Here is a 24,717-nt window from a genome sequence, read left to right on the forward strand (position 1 = left end):
TTGAATAGGGAATACAAATTCCAAAGAAATTAATGTGATCAGTGAATGAATACTAGTATTCGCATTTTCAATGCATCTCTTTAAGAAATAGTATAACCCTTTGGATTCCAGTTACAACTTACAAGATAGGTTTGACATTTGTCATTACCTGTTATAATTAACACCCTTCAACCATATCCAAATATAACGAGAATTGCCCTTTCTTTGCCTCTGGCATGAGAGAGACCTTCTCAGTCTTAGTAATAAAAGTAATTAAACCTCACTGTCTCTATGTTTGTCTATTTTTGGTTAATTTATCGTTAAGCTTTACCCTTTGTAGTTATATGAAAGAAAACCTCGTTTGAGAACAATTTTTATGTGAATATATATAATATTGACTTCTTCATCCTTAATGATTTGTGTCATCTGGTGGGACGGCAAAATTTTCTCAGTTTGTTGAAATATTTGTTATTAGTCTAAAGAGTAGACAATAGCTAATTAGTCGTCTGGTTAAACGAATAGAAGATGCTATATTTACAGTCTTTTATCCAATCACCAAGTCAATGAAGACATACAAGCATAATTTGAGGTGGTTGTTAACCTCTTTTTGTATTCAATCCAACATGCGGTTTTAATAGATGGTTTAAGCCTGCGGTTCGAACCTAGAAATTGAAAAGAGACAGCAAACCGCTTGTAAAACATATGGTTTATATCTTACTAGATTTTGACCCGCGCTTTTGAAGCGCGGGATATTTTACGATGAAAATTTTTACTAATAATTTAACAAATACTTTGGTAATTTTTAAAGAGTGTGTATTTAAAATAATTTTGTATTTAAATCAGTATTTTTAAATTCAACCCAATTGTGATTATACCGGTTAATCCGGAGATCTGACAATTCAATTTATGTTTTTAAAATATTCATATTAAAAAATCACTAAAACCCGAGACTAACCGATTGAACTGATGGATGACCAATATTAATCTAATTGGATTTAAATTGTAATAGTTTCATAATTTGTAATCTTATAATCGAAATTTTAAAGTTTACTATTTTGCAATTTATGAAATTATGACGTTTCTACAAAATTTTAAAGAGAAAATGATAGATATAAAATAACTAAGATTAATTATTGTATTATTTGGAAACATTGATAGTAGTATAAAAAATATATTGTTTGGAAACATTGATAGTAGTATAAAGAAATAAGTATATTGTTTGGAAATATTGATAGTATTATAAAGAAATAAGTATATTTTTGGAAACATGGATAGTAGTATAAAAAAAGGAACATTAGTGATTTAATGTATGTTTAACTATAAAGTATAAAAGTGTATTTAATTTAAAAACTTACAAAATAAATGTTAGGTCCAACAGAATGTTTCTGTTTTAATAAGATAGATTACCCATCATAAAATTGCTTAGCCATTGTTTAGTCCGAAACTTAGGTTTTAACTGTATGATTATAATCATAGATAATTTGGTAATATGATAGTCGTATATGATGTGATCATGTGAAGCCGAGAACTCATATGTTGTTTACAACTTATCGAATGTAAGCAGTAGGGACTTAGGTGACGTCGTTAAAACGTGTCAAACAGAAGATTCGTAATGATTTCTCCGACCAAACCAACTCCCACTTGAAACCTAAACACAAAAAAAAAAAAACAGTTCAACCGCTTTGTTTGACTCCGCCACCTTGACTTTTTCCCTCAAACCGGTTATCTAACATCGTATACTATATTATATATGTAACCGGGTCAAATTCTACCAACCGAACCGAAGTCTTTCTGTGGCACAATCTTCTCTCTTTAGGGCCTGACTGGTGTAACCGCAGCGGTTGCGGTTGCGGTTGCGGGAGTTTGCGGGTGCGGGTGGTTGCGGTTTTAAGCGTTTTTTAGAGATTTGTACGACTGGTATAGCTGTTAGAAATTGTTGCGTTTGCGGGACTCTTATGACTGGTAAACTACAAAACGCAACATCTGTTAAATAATAATTTAACAATATTTACATTTTATGTAATTATAAAAATATTAAAAATCATAATAATATGATAAAATCATAATAATATGATAAATATAAAATTTATATTTATAAAATCATATTATTCAATTTTAAAAATTTATAGAAAATATTTTAGTTTTGAATTTTTATAATATAAATTGAAATATAATATGAATACATTTTACAATTTCTATTATTTCAATTGAAAATTTTTATTGGATATTTTTAGTATTATTTTTATTTACTCTGTTTTTAAAGAAAAAAATTTACCTTCCCGCAACCGCCCGCAACCGCAAACGCTAGCTGGAACCAGCTTTTGATTTTAAGAGGTTCGGAGCGGTTTGAAGCGATTTGTAGCGTTTTCTGTGATTGTTTCGAAACGCCAACAACCGCTATAAACCGCAAAAGCTGCGTTTGCGGGTGGTAGCGGGAAAACCAGTCGGCACCTTAATGACCTACGAACGTGACAAAGATAATAGATGTTTCCATTTGAATCATTCACCATTTCTTAAAAATACAAATATTTAAAAGGAGAAATTTGGTAAACACGCAAATGATTCCCAACGACCTCTCACCCGCCAAAGACAAAACGCAGTAGCTGACCTCAAACTCTCTCAATTTATCTCAATATAAAAACCATCCTCAAACGGCATTACCTGTTTTTAGACGTTACCTTTCTCTCTCCCTCTCTTTCTCAAAATCCTCACCTAAAATCCTAAATATTACCTCTCCATTTTTCTTTTCCTCTCTTTGTCTTCGGCTTACCTCTAATCCGAAAACCACCATGAGGTTTTGCGTTCTAGGGTTATTATCATTCATCTTAATCGTTTCTCCCGTCTCCGCCTGGTTCTTCCCCAACTCCACCGCCATTCCACCCTCTCTACGCAACACCACACGCGTTTTCTGGAACGCTTTCTCCAACTTCACCGGCTGCCACCACGGCCAAAACGTGGATGGTCTCTTCCGCATCAAGAAATACTTCCAACGTTTTGGTTACATCCCCGAAACGTATTCAGGAAACTTCACAGATGATTTCGACGACATCCTCAAAGCCGCCGTGGAACTATACCAAAAGAACTTCCGTCTTAACGTCACCGGAGAGCTCGACGCGCCAACCATCAAACACATCGTGATCCCACGTTGCGGTAACCCCGACGTGGTCAACGGTACGTCCGTGATGCACAACGGGAGAAGAAAGACCTTCGAGGTCAACTTCTCCCCCGGGAGAGGTATACCGCGTCTGCACACGGTCAAACACTACACGCTCTTCCCGGGGGAGCCACGGTGGCCGAAAGACCGCCGCGACTTGACCTACGCGTTCGACCCTAGAAACCCGTTAACAGACGAGGTCAAGAGCGTGTTCGCACGCGCGTTCGGACGTTGGGCAGAGGTCACCGAGCTAAACTTCACCAACATCGAGTCTTTCACGACGTCAGACATCACGATAGGGTTCTACACCGGAGACCACGGCGACGGGGAGCCTTTTGACGGCGTGTTGGGCACGTTGGCTCACGCTTTCTCGCCTCCGAGCGGGAAGTTCCACCTCGACGCAGACGAGAACTGGGTTGTCTCCGGAGACCTAGACAGCTTCCTCTCCGTTACGGCGGCGGTTGATCTCGAGTCGGTGGCGGTTCACGAGATCGGTCATCTTCTTGGTTTGGGACATTCCTCGGTGGAGGAGTCGATCATGTACCCGACCATCACGACGGGGAAACGTAAAGTTGACTTGACGGATGATGACGTGGAAGGGATACAGTACTTGTACGGTGCGAACCCTAATTTTAACGGCACAACATCGCCACCGGCCACCACCACTCGTCAACGAGATACTGGTAGCTTTGGTGCCGCCTGGAGAATCGACGGTTCATCGAGGTTGACGATTTTCAGTCTGTTCTTGTCAACCGTTGGATTGTTCTTGTGGTTGTTACCGTAGATATGTTTTATTTACTCGATTTATTTAGTTTGGCTTTACCTCAAATCTTAAATTCTTTTGTATTAAATTAAGGATGGGGATATACACACGTACTCATACATTGGTTTCTTTTTCACATATACTTTCCGTATATAAAATTGTTTCAGATAACCAATGATCGATTTCTTGTGCTATTATACACTGTTTCATATAGACTTTAGTGGTTACTATTTGTTACATACTTAAATCACGTTGAATGCACTAAGACATTGGCCTCTCTTTTTTTTCAAATGATCCTTTGAAGCAATTAATGTTCATAAAAGCTTTTCAAAGTTGTAGGATATACAGGTAAATTGCAATGTATATGATTTTGAACTCTATGAATGTTTTGAAGCTTTGAGCGATCTACTGTAGCTATTTTGAAGTCTATGAATGTTAGTGAGTAGCAGCATAAATAGTTTCTAGTTTCTTCCTATTGTCGGCTACTGTTATCATGTGTTGGGATAAATGATCACATTAATGAGTGAAACATGAAAATGATGGCAACACACCACAACATGTTCCAAAAAAGTCTCACATCTCCTGTTACAATGAGACGGTATCTAGTCTTTCTACCTCATGTCTTAATTCACATTTCTTAACAAAGGATGGGGATATTGCCGAAGAACAACCCAAATTCAAAAAGGTATCAAGCTAATTCCGAACTAAAATAAAAAAAATTACATAATCAGTACTAAATTTCTTACATCTGAAATACTCGATCCAAACCTGATCCTGATCTGATATCCCAATGGCTACACATAAAGATGTATATACATATTTTGTTTCTGACATTTTGTCAACAAGTTTTCACATATACTCCGGCTCCGGCATATATAATGCTCCAGATGAAACCACTTGTTAACAACGTTTGATTTTCGAGTTATACATTCTTTGTGTTTAGATTTATCATAGAATTTGGCAATTAGTAATTAATTATATGGAGTATTAGAAATACGTCGAAATCAGTATATGCCATCAGGCTTTGTTTTAGTTTGGCCAATGACATCGACCATTACTAAAATCCAAATTATCCAATTGTTCTTCTTTATTCCCTCGCCACGACTTACTATGACCAAAGAAATAAAATAAATCATCGTGAAAACTTTCTTGTTTTGTTTGTTTCTAACGGTTATTTTAAGCGATAAGAGTTTCATACAATTTGTTACAGAAAAAGAAGTTCATACAATTGCAGTGCATAAATTTTAGTTTTTTTTTCTTTCAAATGTTTATATATCGTAGTTGCGTATACGTTAATAGCTAAATGAAAAAATCTACTTATTTAATTTGTTAGCCATTTTTCGGACATGTGTTTAGAGTAAATTAGGGATCGGTATTTTATTCACTTAGTTTGATTCGATTCGTTATTCGTTTTGATTCAATTCAATTTTTTTTGGATATCTGTAAATCTTCGAAGCAGAAAAAATATTAAAAATTATTATCCGTTAAAAATAAAGCAAATCACAAGTACTAAAAAAAAAAAAAGACGAATATTCGATGTGCTCCGACTTTTATATAATAGATGTACATCTACGATTAAATATAGAGTTTTAAATGTATAATATTATATAATTATTTTAACATATAACTTTATTAAATTTTATTTTAAAATTACTTATAAAAATATTAAATTAAAAAAGAATATAAAATCTTTATACAAAACTACATTTTTTTATAAACATTTGTTTTATAAGAATAAAATATTAATTTAAAAAATTTATAAAACATATGGTTTCATTAAATTTTTACTTTATATTTTTTATGTTAAAAGATATTTCTAAAATGTAAACTGGTATTATTTTTTCTAAATTTATTGGAATTGAAAAAATGGATGAATTATCCATAAATATTCGTAGATATTCGCAAAGATAAAAAAAATTTACATATCCAAAAAATTGGATATCCGTATTTTTTTTTTGAATTATACAAATGTATCATGGTTTTACAGAAGTGGTGTAAACTAATCACGTGTTGTCATATGTCGGTATTTTGTCTTTGGTGATGTCAAAATGTTAATTCTCCGGTGGCCGATTTATGTAAATGACTTTCATTAAACGATGAACAATTGTGGAAGCCTCGTTGAGTTAATGTTTCAATGTGTCCACCTAACAGATTCAGGAATCGAAACCCAAATAAAATGTGTAATCAATTATGCAAATTAATAAAAATATATAAGATTTTTTAATATGATGTAAAAAATTTGTTAGACTATATTTTCATAATATAGCTCAATATGTTATACATAAACTCGTTAAATGTAATTTTAAATTTATTAATTGTAAAATTATCAATATAACAATTTTTATAGTTTACAATATATGTTTTTTTTGAAACTAGTTTACAATATATGTTAAAATTGCGAATTATTATTCAACATTCAATCTCAAAGCAGAAGTCACAATTCAAAATTATAATTCACAAATAATTTAATATGTCCATCAACTCTGTGGATAGTGGAATCTGATCCTTATTATTACATGGATCGAACATATTGTTCTTGGACATCATTCCGCACAAAATTCCCAAAATATCTTAATAGTATTCATTTGTCCATGACTCAATAAAACAAATAACAAAGAAACGGCCTAGTAAAAAGGTGGACATAAAAAAAAAAAATAGATGTCAAATGTTAAAAGACCATTTAAATCCGAGGGCCATATCGTAAATAAAATTGAAGTTGATGTGTGAAGGGGAAGCCACCAAATGAGTCAGGTCTCCGTCTCTCTCGGTTCGGCACAGCGCAGCTTCCAAAGGCGAACGTCTTCGTCTCCGGCGAGCTGTTAACTTGCCGATTTTTATTTTCCGCAAAATTTATCGTTATCTAATCGCATACGGTATATACCCCTAATTAATCGTATCTTTCGATTATCACACTCTCTCTCTCTCTCTCTGTCTCTGATTTTGAGTAGTTTCGATTCTATAATGGCTAGGGTTTAAAGGAGGTGATTGTGTTGCCTTGGTTTTGTTTGGATTTGCTAGGGTTTCGTTCTCAAAAATGTCAGAAGCTTCTAGGCGGAGTAGGGTCACTATTACTCTAGGTCGTAGCGGCCAGGTACGTTTCTTCTCATTACTCTTGCTCTCGCAATGTGTGAGAGTTGTAGCTTGATTTGGTGCGTGTGTATGTTAGGGCTTTTTGAGAGTCTGGAAATGATGGTTGATACCAATAAAGATATGATTTAATGAGAGCTGAGCATAGGAAAGTGTTCATCTTTGATGTATCTTTTGGCAGGTGGTAAGTCGAGATGGGACTGATATAGATGATTTGCCTAGAGTTGGGACCAAGCGGTCTGTCAAAGAAAGACTGGGGAACCAGTTTGATGTCTCTGCTTACGGAAGTGATGCGGTCAGTAAAAGGTGTTTCCTTTTTCCTTCTTATCTGTGTATTAATCTAAGGAGCTTCTTAACTTGTGGTGTCTCTATTGTTGTTGATGAAAAGTTGGGCCCTTTGTTTGGGTTCATGGGGTTGGGAATAATGGGTTATGCTTAGTGTTTTGGGACTTTAGGCAATCACTGAGAGATACGGTGTTTTCTCTTCTTTGTTTTGTGTAGGCAAAGAGGGGAAGCAAGTTTCAGTGGAAATGGTATAGATATATGAATTTCTGGATGGATACACACTTGCATCTTTTGCTGATTTTCTGACCCATCATCACTCTTATGTTTCGAAGATTTGCAGATCAGTCAAAATGATCTACGTTTCAAGCTGTTGCAAAAAAATGCACAGAGACGAGCTCAGAGCGAGGAAGGCAGCACTGTGGATCTTCGTGAAAAGCTCCTCTCCAAGTCCAAGAGTGAGCAGCTTCGTCGTAGCTTTGATACTCGACCTCGTATGTCTGACCTGAGGGATGATGACCCGTTGCCTCCATCAAGAACTGCTCGTGGTCCTTCTCATCTGCTTTCATCAAGCAGTGCTTACTCTCCATGGACCCGGGATGATATACGACGGAGGTCTCCAGAGAGGCTTATGAGTACTTCCAGGGGTCGGTCGCCACCAAGAAATGCTGGAAGTATGAGTGGCACTCCAAGGGCTCTTTCACCGCCGAGGAGCACCAGAAGCTTCACTGGTGGTTCGAGGGATCTCTCACCGCCAAGAAACTCTGGAAGAATGATTAGCCATTCAAGGAATATGTCGCCACCAAGAAATGCTGGAAGGATGATTAGCCATCATAGGGATCATCTATCACCGCAAAGAAGTGGTGGTAGAATATTTAGCCATCCAAGGGATATATCGCCACCAAGAAACTCTGGAAGTATCAGCGGCACTCCGAGGGCTCTTTCACCACCCAGGAACACCAGAAGCTTCACTGGTGGTTCTAGGGATCCATCACCTCCGAGAAATGCTGGAAGAATGTTTGGCCGCCATCCAGGGGATCTATCACCTCCTCCAAGAACGACTGGAAGGATTATTAGCCCTCCAAGGGATCTATCACCGTCAAGGAACCCCAGAAGCTTCACTAGTGGCTCTAGAGCTCTGTCCCCAACTAGAAATGTGGGAAGCAGCTACATGGGTTCTTCTCGAGGGTTTTCTCCTTCTAGGAATCCTGGAGGAAGCTACGTAGGTTCTTCCAGGGGTTCTCCTCCACCAAGGAACATTGATGATTTCCATGGACGAAGCAGGATGGTTGATGATGTGAGACCATCACCGTATGCAGTTAGAGGTGTAGTAAATAATCAAGCACCAGGAAGTGGCATTACTCTTTCTAGGCCAATGTTACCTCCTCCGGTACCAAACCCTCATCCGTTGCCTCCTTTGAGTCAGCTCCCTCCTCTTGGAAGTATGATGCAGAACAGTCCCTTCCCTGTAAGATCCTATTTTCTTCTTCTCAATTTGTGAATGTCTTTTCTTTCTGTACGCCGTTCGAGTCTCCTTAACATTTACCCTCTGCATTATGCTCTAAAATCACTTGGTTATAAACTTCTAATATGTCATGTATATGTCTGCTTGGTGCTATTAAACAGATGGAAGAGCCTCTAACAGTAGAGAGCTTTCTAAATTCACTTGGACTTGGAAAATACTTCCTTGCCTTTAAGAGAGAGGAAGTAAGTTGCTTTTACGCTAGTTTTGTGCTTTTCATGTTGTGGCAGTTCAATATGCAGCAGATGCAGATTCTATGAAAATGATGATTAACTTGTTATCTGAACTCGACTACTATTGACAACAGGTGGACATGACGACGATAAAGCAGATGAAAGAAAGTGATCTAAAAGATCTTATCATACCAATGGTACTTTCCTTGTGATTGTTATTGATCTAAAACAATTAAGATTGATCACTCTTCTTTTAGCAGATGTTTTGAACTTTTGGTACCATTCCATTTGATTCAATGCAGGGTCCAAGGAAGAAGATTCTCCAGGCCATAGCGTGTCTTCCAAAACGGTAGCGGCGGCCTCTTGCTGATTCTTACTCTTGTGGTCATAATTGGCCTTTTGCGGATCAAAACTAAGAAGAAACTCTTCTCTCTGGATGATTGTAGTCAGAATGTTATTATCTGGATTTTCTCTGTGATGCAATTTATCTCTCTTTTCTTTTAGACAAGTTGTCGACCGAATCAGCAGTCGTGTCAGGGTTCGTGTCTATTTTGAAACATGACATGCATTTTGGTGAATTGTAACTTTTTCTCCAATAGCATATTTCAATCCTAGTATTAGCCCGCCCCATTCAGTTTAGATACAGAACGTACACTTTATTACAACGGTCCACTTGGGATAATGTATAGTGCTGATCCAATGTGGGAGCCTACTTTTCATCTGCTCCAAGTTTGTCTAGTAGCTTAATCTCTTGCAAGTTATCACATGAATTATGGGCCTAAATTAAGAAAGAAGCATACACTCATACACTCACTATCATTGTCCAAGTCTGCAACCGGGAAAGGTTAAAATCATTTATCAACTATACATTATGCAGAGCACCAAATCCACCAATATATACAAGATTAATGAATGGGATGTGAGAAAATGAAGATAATCCACGACAGTACGTAAATATATCTGATAAAACAAAACATTTGTAATCAAAGACTTCAATTAGGGCTGGGCAAAAAATCCGAATCCGAAAAACCGAACCGAACCCGATCCGAAAAAGTAGCACCGAACCCGAACCGAAATTGATTAAATATCCGAATGGGTTCAAAATTTCGGTATTTAAAAAACCGAAACCGAACCCGATCCGAACCGAAATATTTTGGGTACCCGAATGTATCCGAAATAAATTTATATAGTTAAATATATACATTGTTTTTATATATAATGTATATTAAAAATATTAAAAATATATAAGATACCTTTAAGTTTTTCAAAATACTCGGAAAATATATGCAAATAGTCAAAAGTGAATGTTTAAAATAGCTAAAGTATACTGAAAACACCAAAATAGTTAAATATCTATTGATTTTTTATCCAAATATTCAAAGAAAAACAATTTATATGTTAAATTAAGGTATTTTGACATATATGTTATGAAAATTTATATGTAATATATTATCTTTCTTATAGATTTTGAAAATTTAAAGTATATAATGAATTTTGAAAATTTAAAAACATTTTAAATGGGTTATCCGAACCCGAACCGAACCCGCAAAGATCCGAACCGAACCCGAACTGAAAGTTAGAAATATCCGAATGGGGCTGAAATCTTTAACCCCGAAAACCCGAAACCCGAATGGACTGAACCGAAACCCGAATGGGTACCCGAACGCCCAGTCCTAACTTCAATCAGAAAGAGATGTGTGAGGATTAAGAGGAGATTGACGGTGGGATTAAATGGATATTTTATAGTTAGAACTTCAATAAGAAAAGGGATATGTAATTGGAATTGAAATGGGGTTTTCTCTCTATCGCATAAAATTAAGGGTCTAAAATGAAACAATAGGAAAACAAAAGTGGTAAATAGAAAGGAGTAAAAGAACGGATTACAACATCCCACATCGGGAAGCTGGGAGTCACTTGTATAGGAGAGAGACGCGTATAAGAAATGGCCTTAGCTCTTTCTTCCAAACCACGCAGCCATGTGGTGAGCACAAAGCGAACTATTCTTTCGCCTTTTACTAAAGAATACCGTGTGCTCTCCAAGCCAAGTGGCATACGCCTATTTTTGGAGGGTCTTGCTTTAAAGTGAGCCCAACAACAGCTAATTGCAATTTTTTGTCTGGTTCGTGTTTATCACTATACAAGCTGCATGCCTGTATCTATTAGCTTGGTATGAAACTGAGTTTGTAGTTTGTCACTATACTGGCTGTATATTAGCTTGTAATGAAATCTATTTCAATTGGTTAAATATTATTTTCTCAGTCTATTGAAGATTCATATAAACACTTCTCTGCTTAATATCTGTAAAACTTACTAATCTTTTTTTTTTTGGTTTGACTAATCTATGATAATCCCCTTCAAATATAACATAAGACCCAAACATTTTGTATAGTACATAACAGTGCTTTTCCTTGAGCTGAAGTTGTTACAACACGATAAAAGCCGATCCCCAATGTTTCGGGTGTCCCAAATGATCCCGAATGATATCATCCAGCTTTTTTTTTTTTTTTTTAACTCAACAACTACTTCAATTTCACCAAACAAATGTTCATACAATTAGCTTATCAGCCTCCAACACAAAACTTAACCATCTAGGCACCGTAGAATACAACTTAGGGACAATGGACGTAAATGCAGCAGTCTCCTTTGCTATTCTATCTGCAACTTTGTTACCACTCCTATTATAGAACCGCACCTTGAAATTCACTGATCGCGCCAAAAGGGTACTAATTTCTTGAATGATGGGCTTCATTCTTGGCCATATATCTTCTTCATCATTCAGCATCCTCACCAAAATTTGAGAGTCTGTTTCAAACAGCACATCCTTGTAACCAAAATCTGCCAAGGTATGAATTGCCCATCTCAAAGCTTCAGCTTCTGTTTCTATTGCTGACCCCATAGCGAAAAGTTTCTTAGCCCCCGCCCACAACAGATTTCCTCCATGATCTCGTAAGATCCAACCTCCACCCCCGTCTTCAGTTTCCTTGTTCCAGGAGCCATCCGTATTGCATTTGAAGCTCGCCATAGGAGGAGGGATCCATCTTTTCTCTCGTTCCTCGCTCAAACCTGTTGTGGAGCTTTTCACCACCACATTTGTAACCTCAGCTCTACCATTCCATTCCTTTGCATCCTCCCTTGCCTTTGCTATTGTGGCACTAGCTGAATAATCTCTACTTCTAAATAGAAGCTCATTTCTATTCTTCCACAGCCTCCACAATAACCATGGGATCAAACCCTCCTCCATAGTCTCACTTGGGTACTCTTTTTTCAGATTTAAGACCCAAAAGAGGTTAGAGAAGAGTGAGTCACACCATGAGCCTGATGGTGGGATATGAATATTGGCTTCCGCCCAGATCAAACGCGCGTAAGTGCATTGGAACAGTAGATGATTAACACTCTCAGCTCCCGCATCGCATCTGCTACACTCTTTGGACTTTCCAATGTGTCTTTGCACCATGTTTGCGGCTACTGGTAGAGCATTGTTCAGACATCTCCACAAGAAATGTTTAACCTTTGGACTGGTCTGTGAACTCCACACCAGCTGGTAGATTGCATCCAAGCTAGGTTGATTCGCCACTTGGGTCGTATTTGCTAGAGCAGCAACGTTAGTCTGCACCCAGTAAGCGGACTTTACGGTATAGTGGCCAGTCTTAGTGTATTCCCAAGAATATGTATCTGCACTATTTTCTTCCTGCTGGATGTATGATTGAAATTTTGTTCTTCACCTTGTCTGTGAACAGACGTCCCAACAAATCGACATTCCATTCTCTTCCATCACTACACAGCAGGTCACTTACACGCATATCCTCAGGAATATTGGGTTGGAGTCCATCCTCTTGTCGTTTCATTGAGTTGACCATCTCAGCTGGTTTCTTCCCCAACCATCTTTCCCTCCAAACACAAGTATTTTTGCCACTTCCTATCACCACTCTTGCACCTTGCTGAACTAGCTTTTGTGCTGCATGAATGCTTCGCCACGCATATGAGGGTCTGGATCCTAAGGGAGCCGATAGAGGGTCAGAGTTCTTGAAGTACCGGACCGTGTCAATAAGGAGTTCTTATGAGTGAGCATTCTCCATAACTGCTTTCCCAGCAATGCAATATTGAAGGCCTCAAGGTCTTTAAAGCCTAAACCTCCACACTCCTTGGGCTTACAAAGATTGTCCCAACTCTTCCAGTGCATTCTTTTTGAGTCCTTGTTGTTTCTCCACCAGAAGTCAGACATAACGGCCATAATCTGCTTACACACTGTCTTGGGGAGTAGGAAACATGCTATAGTGTAGGTTGGGAGCGCCATAGCAACTGCTTTCAGTAGAACCTCTTTACCCGCCGGCGACAGGAACTTTGTTTGCCACCCATGGACTCTCTTATTCAGGTTCTCCTTCAAGTAACTGAGAATTGAAACTTTAGCACCCCCGAAAGCTTCTGGGAGACCTAGGTAAAGACCTTCCCCTCCTGTTTGCTCAATACCCTGTTTGGTTTTAATCTCCTCTCGTGTGCTCCTCGGGATATTCTTACCAAAATAAACACTGGACTTTTGGTAATTTATCCTCTGCCCTGATGCCAAGCTGTAGCGCTGGAGAAGCTGTATCATCTTATCCAGTTCGTCATTGGTTCCCTTACAGTATAGCATACTGTCGTCCGTGAACAATAGATGGGAAACTGGAAGGGCTCTACGCGCTACTTTCAGACCATATATATGTCTCTTTTGTTCCGCCAGCTTTAGCATTTGCACTAGTACTTCCGTGCATATGACGAATAGGTACGGGGAGAGGGGATCACCTTGTCGCAAGCCTCGGGTTGGTGTAATATGTCCATAAAGAACGCCATTGATGAAAACTTGATACCTGATCGATGAGAACTTGATACCTGACCGATAATATTATCCAGCTTTTCAGAATCAGTATACAGCAAAGTTTGCAATATAAACAAACAAAAAATAAATAAAACCACCATCACTCAAAACTCTCAAAGTTTAGTTGGGCCAAAAGGAAACTTAATGGGCTTAAAATAATAAATGGGCTTTTCGACGTTGATCTGATCGTCAGACTTCGCAACGCCTCCTTTAGGGTTCTTCCTCAGACGAACCAAAACCCCCACATTACATTTGATAGAAGAAGAGCTCCGATCGCCAAAAGATGAGTTTGATCCTCAGATTCAGACAACACTTATCAACCAAGATATCTCCACCACTCGCCTCTCTCATCACCGGTCGCCGGAGATTCGGACAACCGGCGAGAAAACAGGATGAAGAGGAGGAAGAAGAAGTAGAAATAGATCAGAGGAAGCTCCCGACCGACTACGATCCCGCCACATTCGATCCGACGGAACACCGAAGCCCGCCGACGGACCGCGTGTTCCGCCTCGTCGACGAGATCTCGTCTCTGACGCTGTCGGAAATCTCAGAGCTCGGCGCGATTATAATGAAGAAGAGAGGCATCACGGAGACACCAACCGTCGCCGTTATGAAACCCGGAGCTGGAGGTGGTGGTGCCGGCGGGATCGCTCAGGGTCAAACCGGCGGTGGTGGTGCGAGTGAGGAAGCGAAAGTGGAGAAGACTGTGTTTGAGGTCAAGCTTGAGGGCTTTGAAGCGTCTGGGAAGATCAAGATTATTAAGGAGGTGAGGAGCTTTACTGATTTGGGTCTTAAGGAAGCGAAGGAGTTGGTGGAGAAGACTCCTTCGGTTTTGAAAGCTGGTGTTTCTAAGGAAGAAGGTGAGAAGATTGTTGAGAAGCTCAAGGCTCTTGGTGCTAAAGTTGTTCTTGAGTGATTGATTCGAAAGCAAGGTTTCGATTTTTTTTTTCTTTCTTTTGGTTCCGTCTTGATAGGAGCTAATAAATGTAATAGATTAAACTTAAAAGCAGCTTTGTCTCATTGCTATAATTGGTGGTTTTTGAGAGATGATCAAGTACATCAAATGTTTGGGAACCGTTGTGTTGTAGTTTAGTGTTGTTTTTTGTGGCTTTGGTATTGGCTTTAGTTTGAAGCATATTGGTTTTGTCTCCTCCAACTAGTTTTAGTTGATCTTGTGTCTGAAATCTGTTGGGATGAAACTAGTTACCACCACTCAAGAGAAGTAAAAGACATAAATAGATGTCTTAATAGTATGTTACTAGGTTGCAATACTGCTCATATCATATGGTTGGAAATTAAAATTAGTCAGCCAAGTCTGGACAATGTATTGGTTATAATCAGTTTCAGAGACTCGTATCCTTTTATGCTCTGGTGAACAGTGGGTTAGTTTTGGGAGGTGGGTTTTAGGGTGAGACTCGTTCGTGCGCCACCAACAAGGTGCAAACATCGTTGTAAATCTCATAAAAATTGATCAGTGTAGTTGTACTGTTGTAGTTCATCTTAAGACCATTGTCGACAGTAAATATTAGATTTGATTGTTCAAAGGGCCTCTACATTCCTCAAGGAGGCTAAATATGCTTTTGGCTTGCTATTTTATTGGTTTGTGACTCTACTATAAATTGTTAATTGTCGCAGAAGCAGAAAAATATTCATGAAATCACTAATCAGTACGGAGCTTCTGTCTCTTTGTTTTTTTCCTTATACCAAAGCTTTCCGAAGCAACTCCAACAACCGTCAACATTCTTAAATTGAGAGACCTCAAAATTTTTTGTAGCTCGATAGAGTCTCTCGTTTCTCAAAGTGGGAGTGTACAAAGAAGAAGGTTGAGAACTTAAAAAGGGAAATGGTGGAAAGGTTGTAAAAAGGCCAAGGCCAAAATGGTGGTGGTTCTGCGGTTGAGGGAGCTAAAGCGGATAGATAATACTAAGTTTGATAGGTTGAAAATGAGAAGACTATTCTGACATTGTTTAAATATTTTTAGGTGATAAGGAAAAAACTCACATCTCTCTCTGTTATCTTTTAACCCACACTTGACTTTCAACATATCTATAATAAAACACAAACCATATAAGAGAAAGGGGTCCAAAAGGATTCTAAACCACAGAGATCTGTACCCAAGTTAGCTTGAGCATGCATGCGCATGCGCATCCGTGATGCATTCCTAAGGACAATATCCATGAATTGAAACGTCAAAAGAAGACATGATGAGACTAAACACTTCAAATATTCACTCTGCTCCTAGTGATCTCATTCATCATTTGAGGTTGAAGCAGCTTTTGCTGCATACTTGACTAAGACCCCAGTTAACAGAGCCTTCTCCTTCATCTTTAACCTGTGAAAATCGTAATTTTACCAGAAAATCAATCAGTCAAGTAAAAAGAATCTATTAACATTGTTACTTTTTTTTTAACCACAAAGATTTCTGTATGCTTTTTTCACCTCTTTGAAGATCCAGGAATCTCTATGGTTGAGGACTTCTTCCCTTTCACAAGAATCTTTTTCTTCTTCTTCTTCTTCTCCTTCTTCTTCTCTCCTTCCACTCTACCACCAGTTTTTGCTTCTGGTTTATCAGAGACAGCTCCTCCACCCAATACTTTTTCTCTACCTAGAAGCTTCAGCTCCAGCCTACGGATTCTCTCAATCCTTTCCTCATCTAAGGATGACACTGAACTATTCAGAGGTTCAAGATTCTCTTCAGCAACTTCCTCTTCTTCATCAGACCTATCATGTTCATCATCATCATCATCATCCACATGTGCTTCTGCCACAGCTTCCTCGGGTTTATTCAGTGCCTGGAATGAAACTAAAGGTGTCTCTAACTCCTCCTGTTCTCTAGTCTCTCGCTTCACAGCTTGTTTCTTAGACCTTACATTGGTTTGTACTTTGGGAGATTCTATGATACATTCTTCTTCTTCTTCCACTTCATCTACATCTTTGTCTGAATCATCTGATGACTCATCTTCCCACGAATCCACAGAAGCATCTTCTTCCACAACATCAACACTAGAAACTGCCTCAAAACCAGGAAAAGGAAGCTCCTCAAAGACGGTATCCGAGCGTAGCTCCTCAGAAACTGATTGGTTCGAAGCAGCAAACTCCACAACCTGACATTTTATCTGCTTCACAACCTTCCCAAATGACAACCTCTGTCCATCGAATTGCTCCACAAACCTAAGGAAACAACAACCTCATCACACCAAAGATAGGACCGCTAGTTTTACAAGCAAAAAAAAACAGCAGAAGAGTCTCACTCTCATACCTGTTAGCATCAACCCCGGTTTTGAAATCAACAAGAGCGAACCCTTTACAGACAGGATCTTTAGTCTTCTTATTCCCAGACACAGCCGGTGCTAACTTCAACACCCCACTCACTTCTTTAAAAGCCGCCTTGAGATCTCTGTGAACATTCTTCTTCTTAGGAAGATTGGTCACACGAACACGGTACCCACTTTGAGTTTCACCTATGTATATAACATAATCAAAATTCAAAAAGCAGATAAAATTGAGATTTTGATCAAAACAGGAAGAAAGAAAGAAATAAAAAAGGCGAAACCTTTGATGAGATTATTATTATTATTATTATTATTATGGTCGCGTTTGAGAGGATCGTTGGTCTTGAGGTTGTTGAGATTAGCAGCTTGAGCTTTCCAGCTCTGCTCAATCTCCTCGAGGAGCTTGTCTTCTATTGAAGTCTCGTACTTTTTGCCAACGCCGAACCCGCGTGGCTTCTTCTCTAGCCATTGTTTCATCTTATCCATTGGCAAGAACTCTCCTTCGTCTTCGTCTTCGTCTCCATCTTCATCAAACTCATCCCAATCTTCTTCATCCTCTTCTTCTTCTTCTTCTACATCCTCTTCTGTACTGCTTCTACGTTTGTTTACAGCGGGCGGACGAAACCCATCACTCCTTTTGACAACGACTGCTCGAGGAAATGAGATGTGTGCAGAGGTTGTGAAGCAGGGAGAAACCAGATAAGCACATGAAGGAGAAGAAGAGGAAGAGATTGAACACGGTGATTTGAAGCGAGAATGGAGCAGGAGGGAATTGCAGAGCGAAGCTCCGTTCATGCTTTCGTGTGTCAGTGTGTTTCGTTATCTTCTTTCTTCGTCTTCGTCGGGGAAGAAAACTGAAGAAGAATCGCGAACTGAAACGTTTTCAAGAAAGCCCAATGGGCCTGTTTTCGGCCTCAAGTAAAGTTACTCTTTCTTTTTTTTTTTTAAAACACCAAGTAAAGTTACCCAAAGAAATATACAATACTAAATAGTGTTTAAAACCAAACGTCATATTGCAGTAGAGAGTGTCTTCCTTTACTCCTCCCCAAACAAAATTTATCGAAAACCAAACGGCGGAGGAACTGGTTTTCCGGTTAAAGCTACTCAAAAAGAAAAAAACACTTATCTGCAAAGTGTGAGCTTTTTACTCTTTATTGTTTACTTCCATTCCCTAGTACTACATTGTAGTGTTCCTACTTGCTAGCTACTGTCATCATCAAAAATGAAATTGAGCTTTTAGGGTTTCTCAGATCACACGATCTCTTTGGCTTTGGATATTCTGTTCCATAATTCTTTTCCCCTTTGATCTTTCCCGCCTTTAAAAGTTAGGGTTTATCTTGTTTTTTTTTTCTGATCAACATTTAGGGTTTTATCTTCTTTTTATTTTATTTTATATATTCACCTTGTATTGTACAAAGCTTTCTCATATGTTCCATGGTCTAATTAAATTCATATCTTTTTGAAGTTTTTTTTTTGTGAAGGTTTTCATGGAGACGAGAAAGATAATTCCAGTGTTCTGTTACTGGAACGGGTGTATTAAAGATGGCCCTGATGGTCCACTCTACGAAGGAGGATCAAGTCCAAGAGTGATCAGAGTTGAGAGGAAAACCAGTTTACCTAAATTGTTAGATGATCTGCATCGAGTCACTGGATTTGACAAGGGTAAGTTCAAGATAGATGTGATTGGTAGATACCCTTCCATTGTTCAACAACCTCTGGTTAAGTATATCCGTCTGCCCGTTGTGGATGATTCTAGTCTCGAGACCATGCTCGAGGTCCCAACTTACCACCTTTCCATCAACAATCTGGAGTTTTATTTAGAGGTCACACCTGTTGTTAATGCTCCTTCCTTAGCAAATCAGGTGACGCGCGCGAAAGCGTCCTCGGCAAGATGATAATGATGCAAACTCTTCCCGCTAGCGTTTGCGCTTGTTGTTTCTTAAGAAAAGTCGTCTGCCGATTCTTGGCGTTGGTTCTTCGCGTGCATCAGAAAGAAAGCAACGCAGAGGGAAGGTCTTTGTCTAATAACGACTATGGATCCTGACATTGTTACGGTTGTCAACGAGCCTGAGTGTCGGTGGGCGCAACACCGCTTCTGTCTCAGGCATCTTTGCTTCGAGTTTTACGAAGCTTTCCGTAACAATCTCATGACGGAGTTTGTCTACAAGGCTGGATCCACTGTGTGCGTTTCGAGTTTCGATTACTACTTGAAGAAAATCGAGGAGATGGATCCAGAGGCGCGGAAGTGGGTAGACAAAATACCTCCACATAAGTGGGCTCTGGCTCATGATGAAGGCGGATTGAGATTTGGTATCATGGAGACAAACTTGATCTTTGCCACTTACGGTTTCATAAACCATATCCCTGATCTCCCCATCACAACTTGCGTCTTGCTAATCTTCGATCACCTGGCAGAGCTTTTCATATCCCAACGTGAGCTTCTAAACAGTGGAGACAAGAAGTATGCTAAACATGTCATGACAAAGCTTGGAGAGTACAATAAGGGAACTTATGATGTGCTGCCACTAGACAATACCGGAGAGAGGTTTCAAGTTGTTGTCGCGGATGGAGATAATAACAAGAGATTTGTTGTTCATCGCGTTGATAGGGTTTGCACTTGTGGGATGTGGCAACTTTACAAGTATCCGTGTTCTCACTTGTTAGCGGTTTGTAGGAGGCTGAGCGTTGACTTTTTGCAGTATGTCAACGACTACTACAATACAGAACGTTCTCTTCAAGTTTACGCTGCTGAGTTCAATCATGTTCCGGGGTTTTCTGAATGGCCGGAGGCTTCTGACGCTCCGAGGCTCCTTCCTCCCAGATGATGAGGTTGCACTTCAACCAACATGAACTAAACAGAGATGGTGGTGGTATGTTTTATTGGTGTAATGTTGTTTTTTTTGGTATTAAAAACCGGTTTGGTTTATGTGGCTAATGTAATGCTTGGACAAAGTAGTTTTTATTGTGTGAAAATGTATTTCTGGAAGTGTAAGTTGGTGGATTTTGAATTTACAAATGGCAATAACCGGTTTAATGTAAGTTATTAGGAGGATTGATGTATGAAACCAGTTATTTTATTGTGGCTTCTGATTAACTTTTACCATATATTGCAGTCAGTCAGTGTTTTTGTCTATCGGTTTATTAGTTTAATTACAAACTAAACTAGAAGCTTTTAGCTCTGGACAGAGAGTGACCGAACACATTGTGAGTAAGTAACTGAAGATGATTAATAGAATGTGCCATCTTGGTAGTTTAGAAAATAGGTTGCAACAACAAATATCTATCCTATTAAAAGTGAAGTACAAAAGAAAATTAACCCATACTTCATCTAAATATTTACAATATCTGCCACTGATATTAATGATACAGATTTGCTATAATTTTGTTTAAGCCTTTCACGTCATAATCCAAATCGAAGCCTATTAACATTATCTTTGACCAATTTGTATATCTTTAACTATAAAATCTCTAACCATACAGTTGGACATCAGCACAATCTCGATATCAGCATGAAACTGTTTCAAAAATTTACTAAGCGATATTGTTGAATCCATTGCCAATTTTTTATTAAAATAGTGTTACAGCCAAAACTAATATATAACTATAATATTATAACTGTAAATAGCATTACTAAACCGGACTATATGTAGGAAAAATTTCATAAAAATATTCCAACTAAATTTCATTAAACTTTTTAATACCAAAACTTTTTTGTTACCCAGTTTAATATCCCAACTAATTATACTGTTCATTTTAATATACAAATTTTTAAAATTATGTCCCTTTTAATAATCAAAATTTATTTAAAATACTGATAAGTTTCAAACAAAATTTAAAAAACCTTCAAATTAACAAAACAATCTCAGAAAATTCTAATTTTATTTAGGATTTAGGAAAGAAGGTAATAAGTTAGGAAGAAAATTTTAAAATTTTAAAATTAAGTTTTAAGGAAAATAAATAAATTTGTTTTCTATTTCAGAAAATAAACTAAACTCAATACTTAAAATTTAAAATTTTTATTTCAAAATTTAAGGTTATACACATTTTAGTTAATTTTATTCTCAAACAGAAAATAAAATTAGAATTTTCTGAGATGTTTGTAAAATTTAGAGATTTTTTTAAATTTCGTATGAAAATTATTAGTATTTTTAATTAAAATAAAAAAGTTTGGATATTAAATAGACTTAGTTTTAAAAGTTTGTATATTAAAGTGAGCAAAATAATTAATTGGGTTATTAAACTAGACATCAAAAAAGTTTAGGTATTTAAAAAGCTTAAAAAATTTAGTTGGGATATTAAACTAGACAGCGAAAAAAGTTTAGGTATTTAAAAGCTTAACAAAATTTAATTGAGATATTTTTATAGAATTTTCCCTATATGTACTACTTGTATTGGATAAAATTAAAAACCATTCGGGTTGACTACTATTTTATAGATTAATAGGATTCAATATTTATATTAATTAATCTTTTAAACATAAAATCTATGTATAAAGTTTTCTAATGATTTTGTTGCACCTATCATTAAAAAAATATATCAACTAAGTCAGATATATCAATTCACTGTTCGTAAAATCTTTAACTATCTTAATAACTTAACATAACAAGCCCCTAAATTAAAGGTATCATATTTATAAAAATATCAATATACTTGCTAATTACAGATTTATAGGATCGATTGATTACAACATCTTTAGTATATTCCAAACTTTAAATACTTATCATTATGTGAAAAAATTAAAAACAAAATATTGACAAAATATTCCTAACCTTTAGTATATTTTTTATCTACACGACTTGCAAATCAAGTTTTCAAATAATTAGTTTAGATTTTACTATCATATATGTCTCACTTATAAAACTATATACAATTCATTATACGTTGAAGAACAACATTCACATCCAGATCCAAAAAAAATGTCGAGCAATGCAAGTTTCACACCTCTCAAAAACATGAATCCATTTAAGATGAAATAGTGATCTCAAGTCAAATTACTTCATTCCTGGCAACAAACCACCTTATTCGGTAGGAGAGACTCTTCAAATGGTTTTTGCTGATGAATATGTAAGTTTTGAAAAATCAAATATATTCTTTTAGGTTTTTTGTTTATCAAAACCAAATACTAAAAACTTATTTTGTAGGGTAATTAAAACTACAAACGGAACTGTCCAATATCGGTCAACAAATCATCATAAAATATGTATTAAATCAGCATAGAATATATATTAACAACATCACATTTATATAAAATATAATAAAAATTAAATATTGTGAACCGAAAAAGAACACCCGCACGGGCGTGCGGGTCAAAAGTCTAGTTGACATTTAAAGTTATTGAATAGATTAAGAATGGATGTGAGGATTAAAAAAAAAGAAGCTAATTAAGAAAATAAATTAACAGTTATCGGATGGAGGAATACTCAGTAACGAGAGGTGTCAGGGAGAGAAGTGTCATTGAGGAAGTGAATGAAGAGTGAAAGAGATCGTTTTGGCTGGAAGCTAGGAACTTGATGACCAGCCCCTCTCACGGTTGCAAAAGTCAACTTCCCTTTGTACTCCTCAGTGTATCCTCCCACCTCTCCATCTAGGTACCACGGATGCCAAGCCGTCTTGGCTGTTAGATTCATCTTCTTGAGCGAGTATTTGGTTGATGTCACCGGGATTCTCCCGTCCATATCCCCGCTGAACACCCACACGCGGAGGCCCTTCCCCATCATCTCCTTGATCAGAGGAATGACTGTGGTAGGACTATCGTTCCACTTCTTTATCACACTGCTGCATGGCATCCATTCATAAGGCAGCCTCGTACCGTTCGCGTGCAGGGCTACCTGAACCTCGTGTCTGTTCAGGTAGGCCTGCACGTAATTGTCGCTGCACGGGTCAAAGTTTTGTACAGTGGTTCCTCTCTTGGGCCTGCGAGTGAGCGTGGAGTTGCGGCATAAGGGAGCGTATATGTTGTATATGTCTAGATAATATGTATTCATGTCGATTTGGTCCGACACCACCGCGCACTCCTCGGTCATCACCACGCTCGCTGACTCAATCTTGAGATCGCAGTTATTCTTGAGTTGGACCAAAGAATCCTCGGAGATCAAAGCGTGACTCTCGAAAAAGTCGTACATGCCCATCAAGTCGGTCTCGTCGTTGATCACCGCGTTTCCTATCAAAATGCCCTTGAGATTGAGGAAGCTCCTCGGGTGATGGACAAGGATAGTATGGGCTAGCTGGGGAACATAGTGGCCGGCGTAGCTCTCACCGCCAATGTACAAGTCCCTGCCTTTGAACTCCGGGAACCTCTCAAGCCAATTGACTAAAAAGATGTAGTTATCGGATGCAGTGTTCCTGTCCCCGGGCTTCTCGAGATCCGACGTTGTGTTGGTGTAAGAGAATCCCACTCCTGCTGGGGATTCTAAGAACAACACGTTTGCAGCATTGTTCCATGCGTATCGGTTTCTGAAGAGCGTTTTGCCGTCGCTGTGCACTCTGAATGGTCCAAGCTCTTGTAATGCTCCATACGCCAGTGACGAGCATCCTGGTCCTGTTTATTTTACCAACAAATTTATATATTAATCACACATGCATGGCGGAAAAGAAAAACAAAGGAATCACACATACAGTCTTTGTAACCATAAACTAGATTTTGTTATAGAGAGCTAAATAAGTGCTGATCTATATTTATCATCCTCTGCTAGTAATATTTTAGTCTTTCTTTTAAAAATGTACTATATCCAACTATATAAATAACGTAGTGGCTAAAATAACTTGTAAGTAGAGCTGTGCAACCCAATGAAAAAGGCAAATCTACTCAGTAGCATGTGACATCTGAAACCCAATTAAAAAGGCAAATCATTTTAGGGCTTATTGCAAAAGTGACTCAAAACTTGAATTCAAACAGAAAACTAACCTTTTCTTTTGACTCATTTTTTTTTTGAGTTTTTAACCCCACATCTGCATTTTATCTACGAAAATGCCATTAACCCTTTTTTTTTTTTTTTTTTTCGAAAATGGCTTCTTTACTGTCTCAACCTCATTTTCTTCAAGTATTTACAATATTGCCACTGCCATGAATAGTGGGAACAACCTTGTACGAACTGTTTGGAGCTTTTAATGCCCTTTAATGCACGTAAATCTCTTTACACTCTCTCTGTTTCAATTGTTATGAACTAAAAACAACATTTCTTTCACTTTCTCTCCATATTCATCCAAAAAACTGAAGCTTTTGATTCAAAATTGTTTGGAGCCATATTTCTTTCGTTTTGACTTACGGTTGCTTTCGTTTGAGGTTCTGGGTGGTTGGAGAAGACCCTGTGTGCAAACAAAGTCATCTCACCTAGTTGAAGGTACGAATTTGAATTTTTTTCAAAATCTGTTCGCGTAGAAGACTTACAAGTAAGTCATCTGTATGTAGAAGACTTACTGATGAGTCTTCTGGTCAAACGGACGACTTAAACTAAGTCGTCCAGCTTTGTTTGGTGAAAAAAAACAGTCCAGACGACTTATATATAAGTCGTCTACGAGAAACAGGCTAGTTTTGCATTTGACCGAATCGTGTCAGATCTTTGACTATTTCTGGACGACTTATAATTCAGTCGTCTCTCGGAAAGTTAAAATTTCAATATTTTATTAAACTAGA

The 24,717-nt window shown here is 37.8% G+C and overlaps 6 protein-coding genes and 1 non-coding gene across 9 annotated transcripts in view; 5 read left to right on the forward strand and 2 right to left on the reverse strand.

Annotated features, from left to right (window-relative positions):
• Positions 1 to 2,594: 2,594 nt before the first annotated feature.
• Positions 2,595 to 4,143, forward strand: LOC130497686 (metalloendoproteinase 2-MMP). Its single transcript, XM_056990693.1, has one exon. The coding sequence runs from the start codon at positions 2,769 to 2,771 to the stop codon at positions 3,915 to 3,917; it is 1,149 nt and encodes a 382-aa protein (XP_056846673.1). The 5' UTR covers positions 2,595 to 2,768; the 3' UTR covers positions 3,918 to 4,143.
• Positions 4,144 to 6,610: 2,467 nt separating this feature from the next.
• Positions 6,611 to 9,577, forward strand: LOC130494418 (uncharacterized). Of its 2 annotated transcripts, none has more exons than XM_056991508.1 (8): positions 6,611 to 6,769; positions 6,915 to 6,987; positions 7,165 to 7,289; positions 7,485 to 7,516; positions 7,601 to 8,733; positions 8,892 to 8,972; positions 9,095 to 9,157; positions 9,263 to 9,577. In XM_056991508.1, exons 2-8 carry the CDS (start codon positions 6,931 to 6,933, stop codon positions 9,311 to 9,313), a joined length of 1,542 nt encoding a protein of 513 aa, XP_056847488.1. In that variant the 5' UTR covers positions 6,611 to 6,769; positions 6,915 to 6,930; the 3' UTR covers positions 9,314 to 9,577. The 2 variants fall into 2 exon arrangements, with proteins under 2 accessions (XP_056847488.1, XP_056847489.1); XM_056991509.1 differs by having other exon boundaries at positions 6,612 to 6,769; positions 6,866 to 6,987.
• A 1,355-nt stretch (positions 9,578 to 10,932) lies between these two features.
• LOC130498275 (U5 spliceosomal RNA) lies at positions 10,933 to 11,047 on the forward strand. The gene has a single exon (XR_008937191.1). It is a non-coding gene; the product is annotated as a U5 spliceosomal RNA (small nuclear RNA).
• Positions 11,048 to 14,013: 2,966 nt separating this feature from the next.
• On the forward strand, positions 14,014 to 14,962 carry LOC130497860 (uncharacterized). Its single transcript, XM_056991103.1, has one exon. The coding sequence runs from the start codon at positions 14,096 to 14,098 to the stop codon at positions 14,726 to 14,728; it is 633 nt and encodes a 210-aa protein (XP_056847083.1). The 5' UTR covers positions 14,014 to 14,095; the 3' UTR covers positions 14,729 to 14,962.
• Positions 14,963 to 15,842: 880 nt separating this feature from the next.
• Positions 15,843 to 17,924, reverse strand: LOC108814504 (uncharacterized). The gene is made up of 4 exons (XM_018587091.2): positions 17,366 to 17,924; positions 17,072 to 17,273; positions 16,252 to 16,983; positions 15,843 to 16,144 (listed from the first exon to the last, which is right to left on the reverse strand). Exons 1-4 carry the CDS (start codon positions 17,877 to 17,879, stop codon positions 16,060 to 16,062), a joined length of 1,533 nt encoding a protein of 510 aa, XP_018442593.2. The 5' UTR covers positions 17,880 to 17,924; the 3' UTR covers positions 15,843 to 16,059.
• A 166-nt stretch (positions 17,925 to 18,090) lies between these two features.
• On the forward strand, positions 18,091 to 20,168 carry LOC130497975 (uncharacterized). Of its 2 annotated transcripts, none has more exons than XM_056991263.1 (2): positions 18,091 to 18,219; positions 18,566 to 20,168. In XM_056991263.1, exon 2 carries the CDS (start codon positions 19,118 to 19,120, stop codon positions 19,907 to 19,909), a length of 792 nt encoding a protein of 263 aa, XP_056847243.1. In that variant the 5' UTR covers positions 18,091 to 18,219; positions 18,566 to 19,117; the 3' UTR covers positions 19,910 to 20,168. The 2 variants fall into 2 exon arrangements, with proteins under 2 accessions (XP_056847243.1, XP_056847244.1); XM_056991264.1 differs by having other exon boundaries at positions 18,098 to 18,217; positions 18,550 to 20,168.
• Positions 20,169 to 22,483: 2,315 nt separating this feature from the next.
• The window catches only part of LOC108838308 (serine carboxypeptidase-like 40), a 5,205-nt gene continuing 2,971 nt past the window's right edge, over positions 22,484 to 24,717 (reverse strand). Inside the window, exon 2 of the mRNA XM_056991341.1 lies at positions 22,484 to 23,622. Within this exon, the coding sequence (XP_056847321.1) occupies positions 22,505 to 23,622 (1,118 nt within the window). The 3' untranslated portion in view covers positions 22,484 to 22,504. The remainder of the gene's footprint in view (positions 23,623 to 24,717) is intronic.

The sequence above is a fragment of the Raphanus sativus genome, chromosome 7 (genome assembly GCF_000801105.2).
Source record: "Raphanus sativus cultivar WK10039 chromosome 7, ASM80110v3, whole genome shotgun sequence".
NCBI lineage: Eukaryota > Viridiplantae > Streptophyta > Magnoliopsida > Brassicales > Brassicaceae > Raphanus > Raphanus sativus.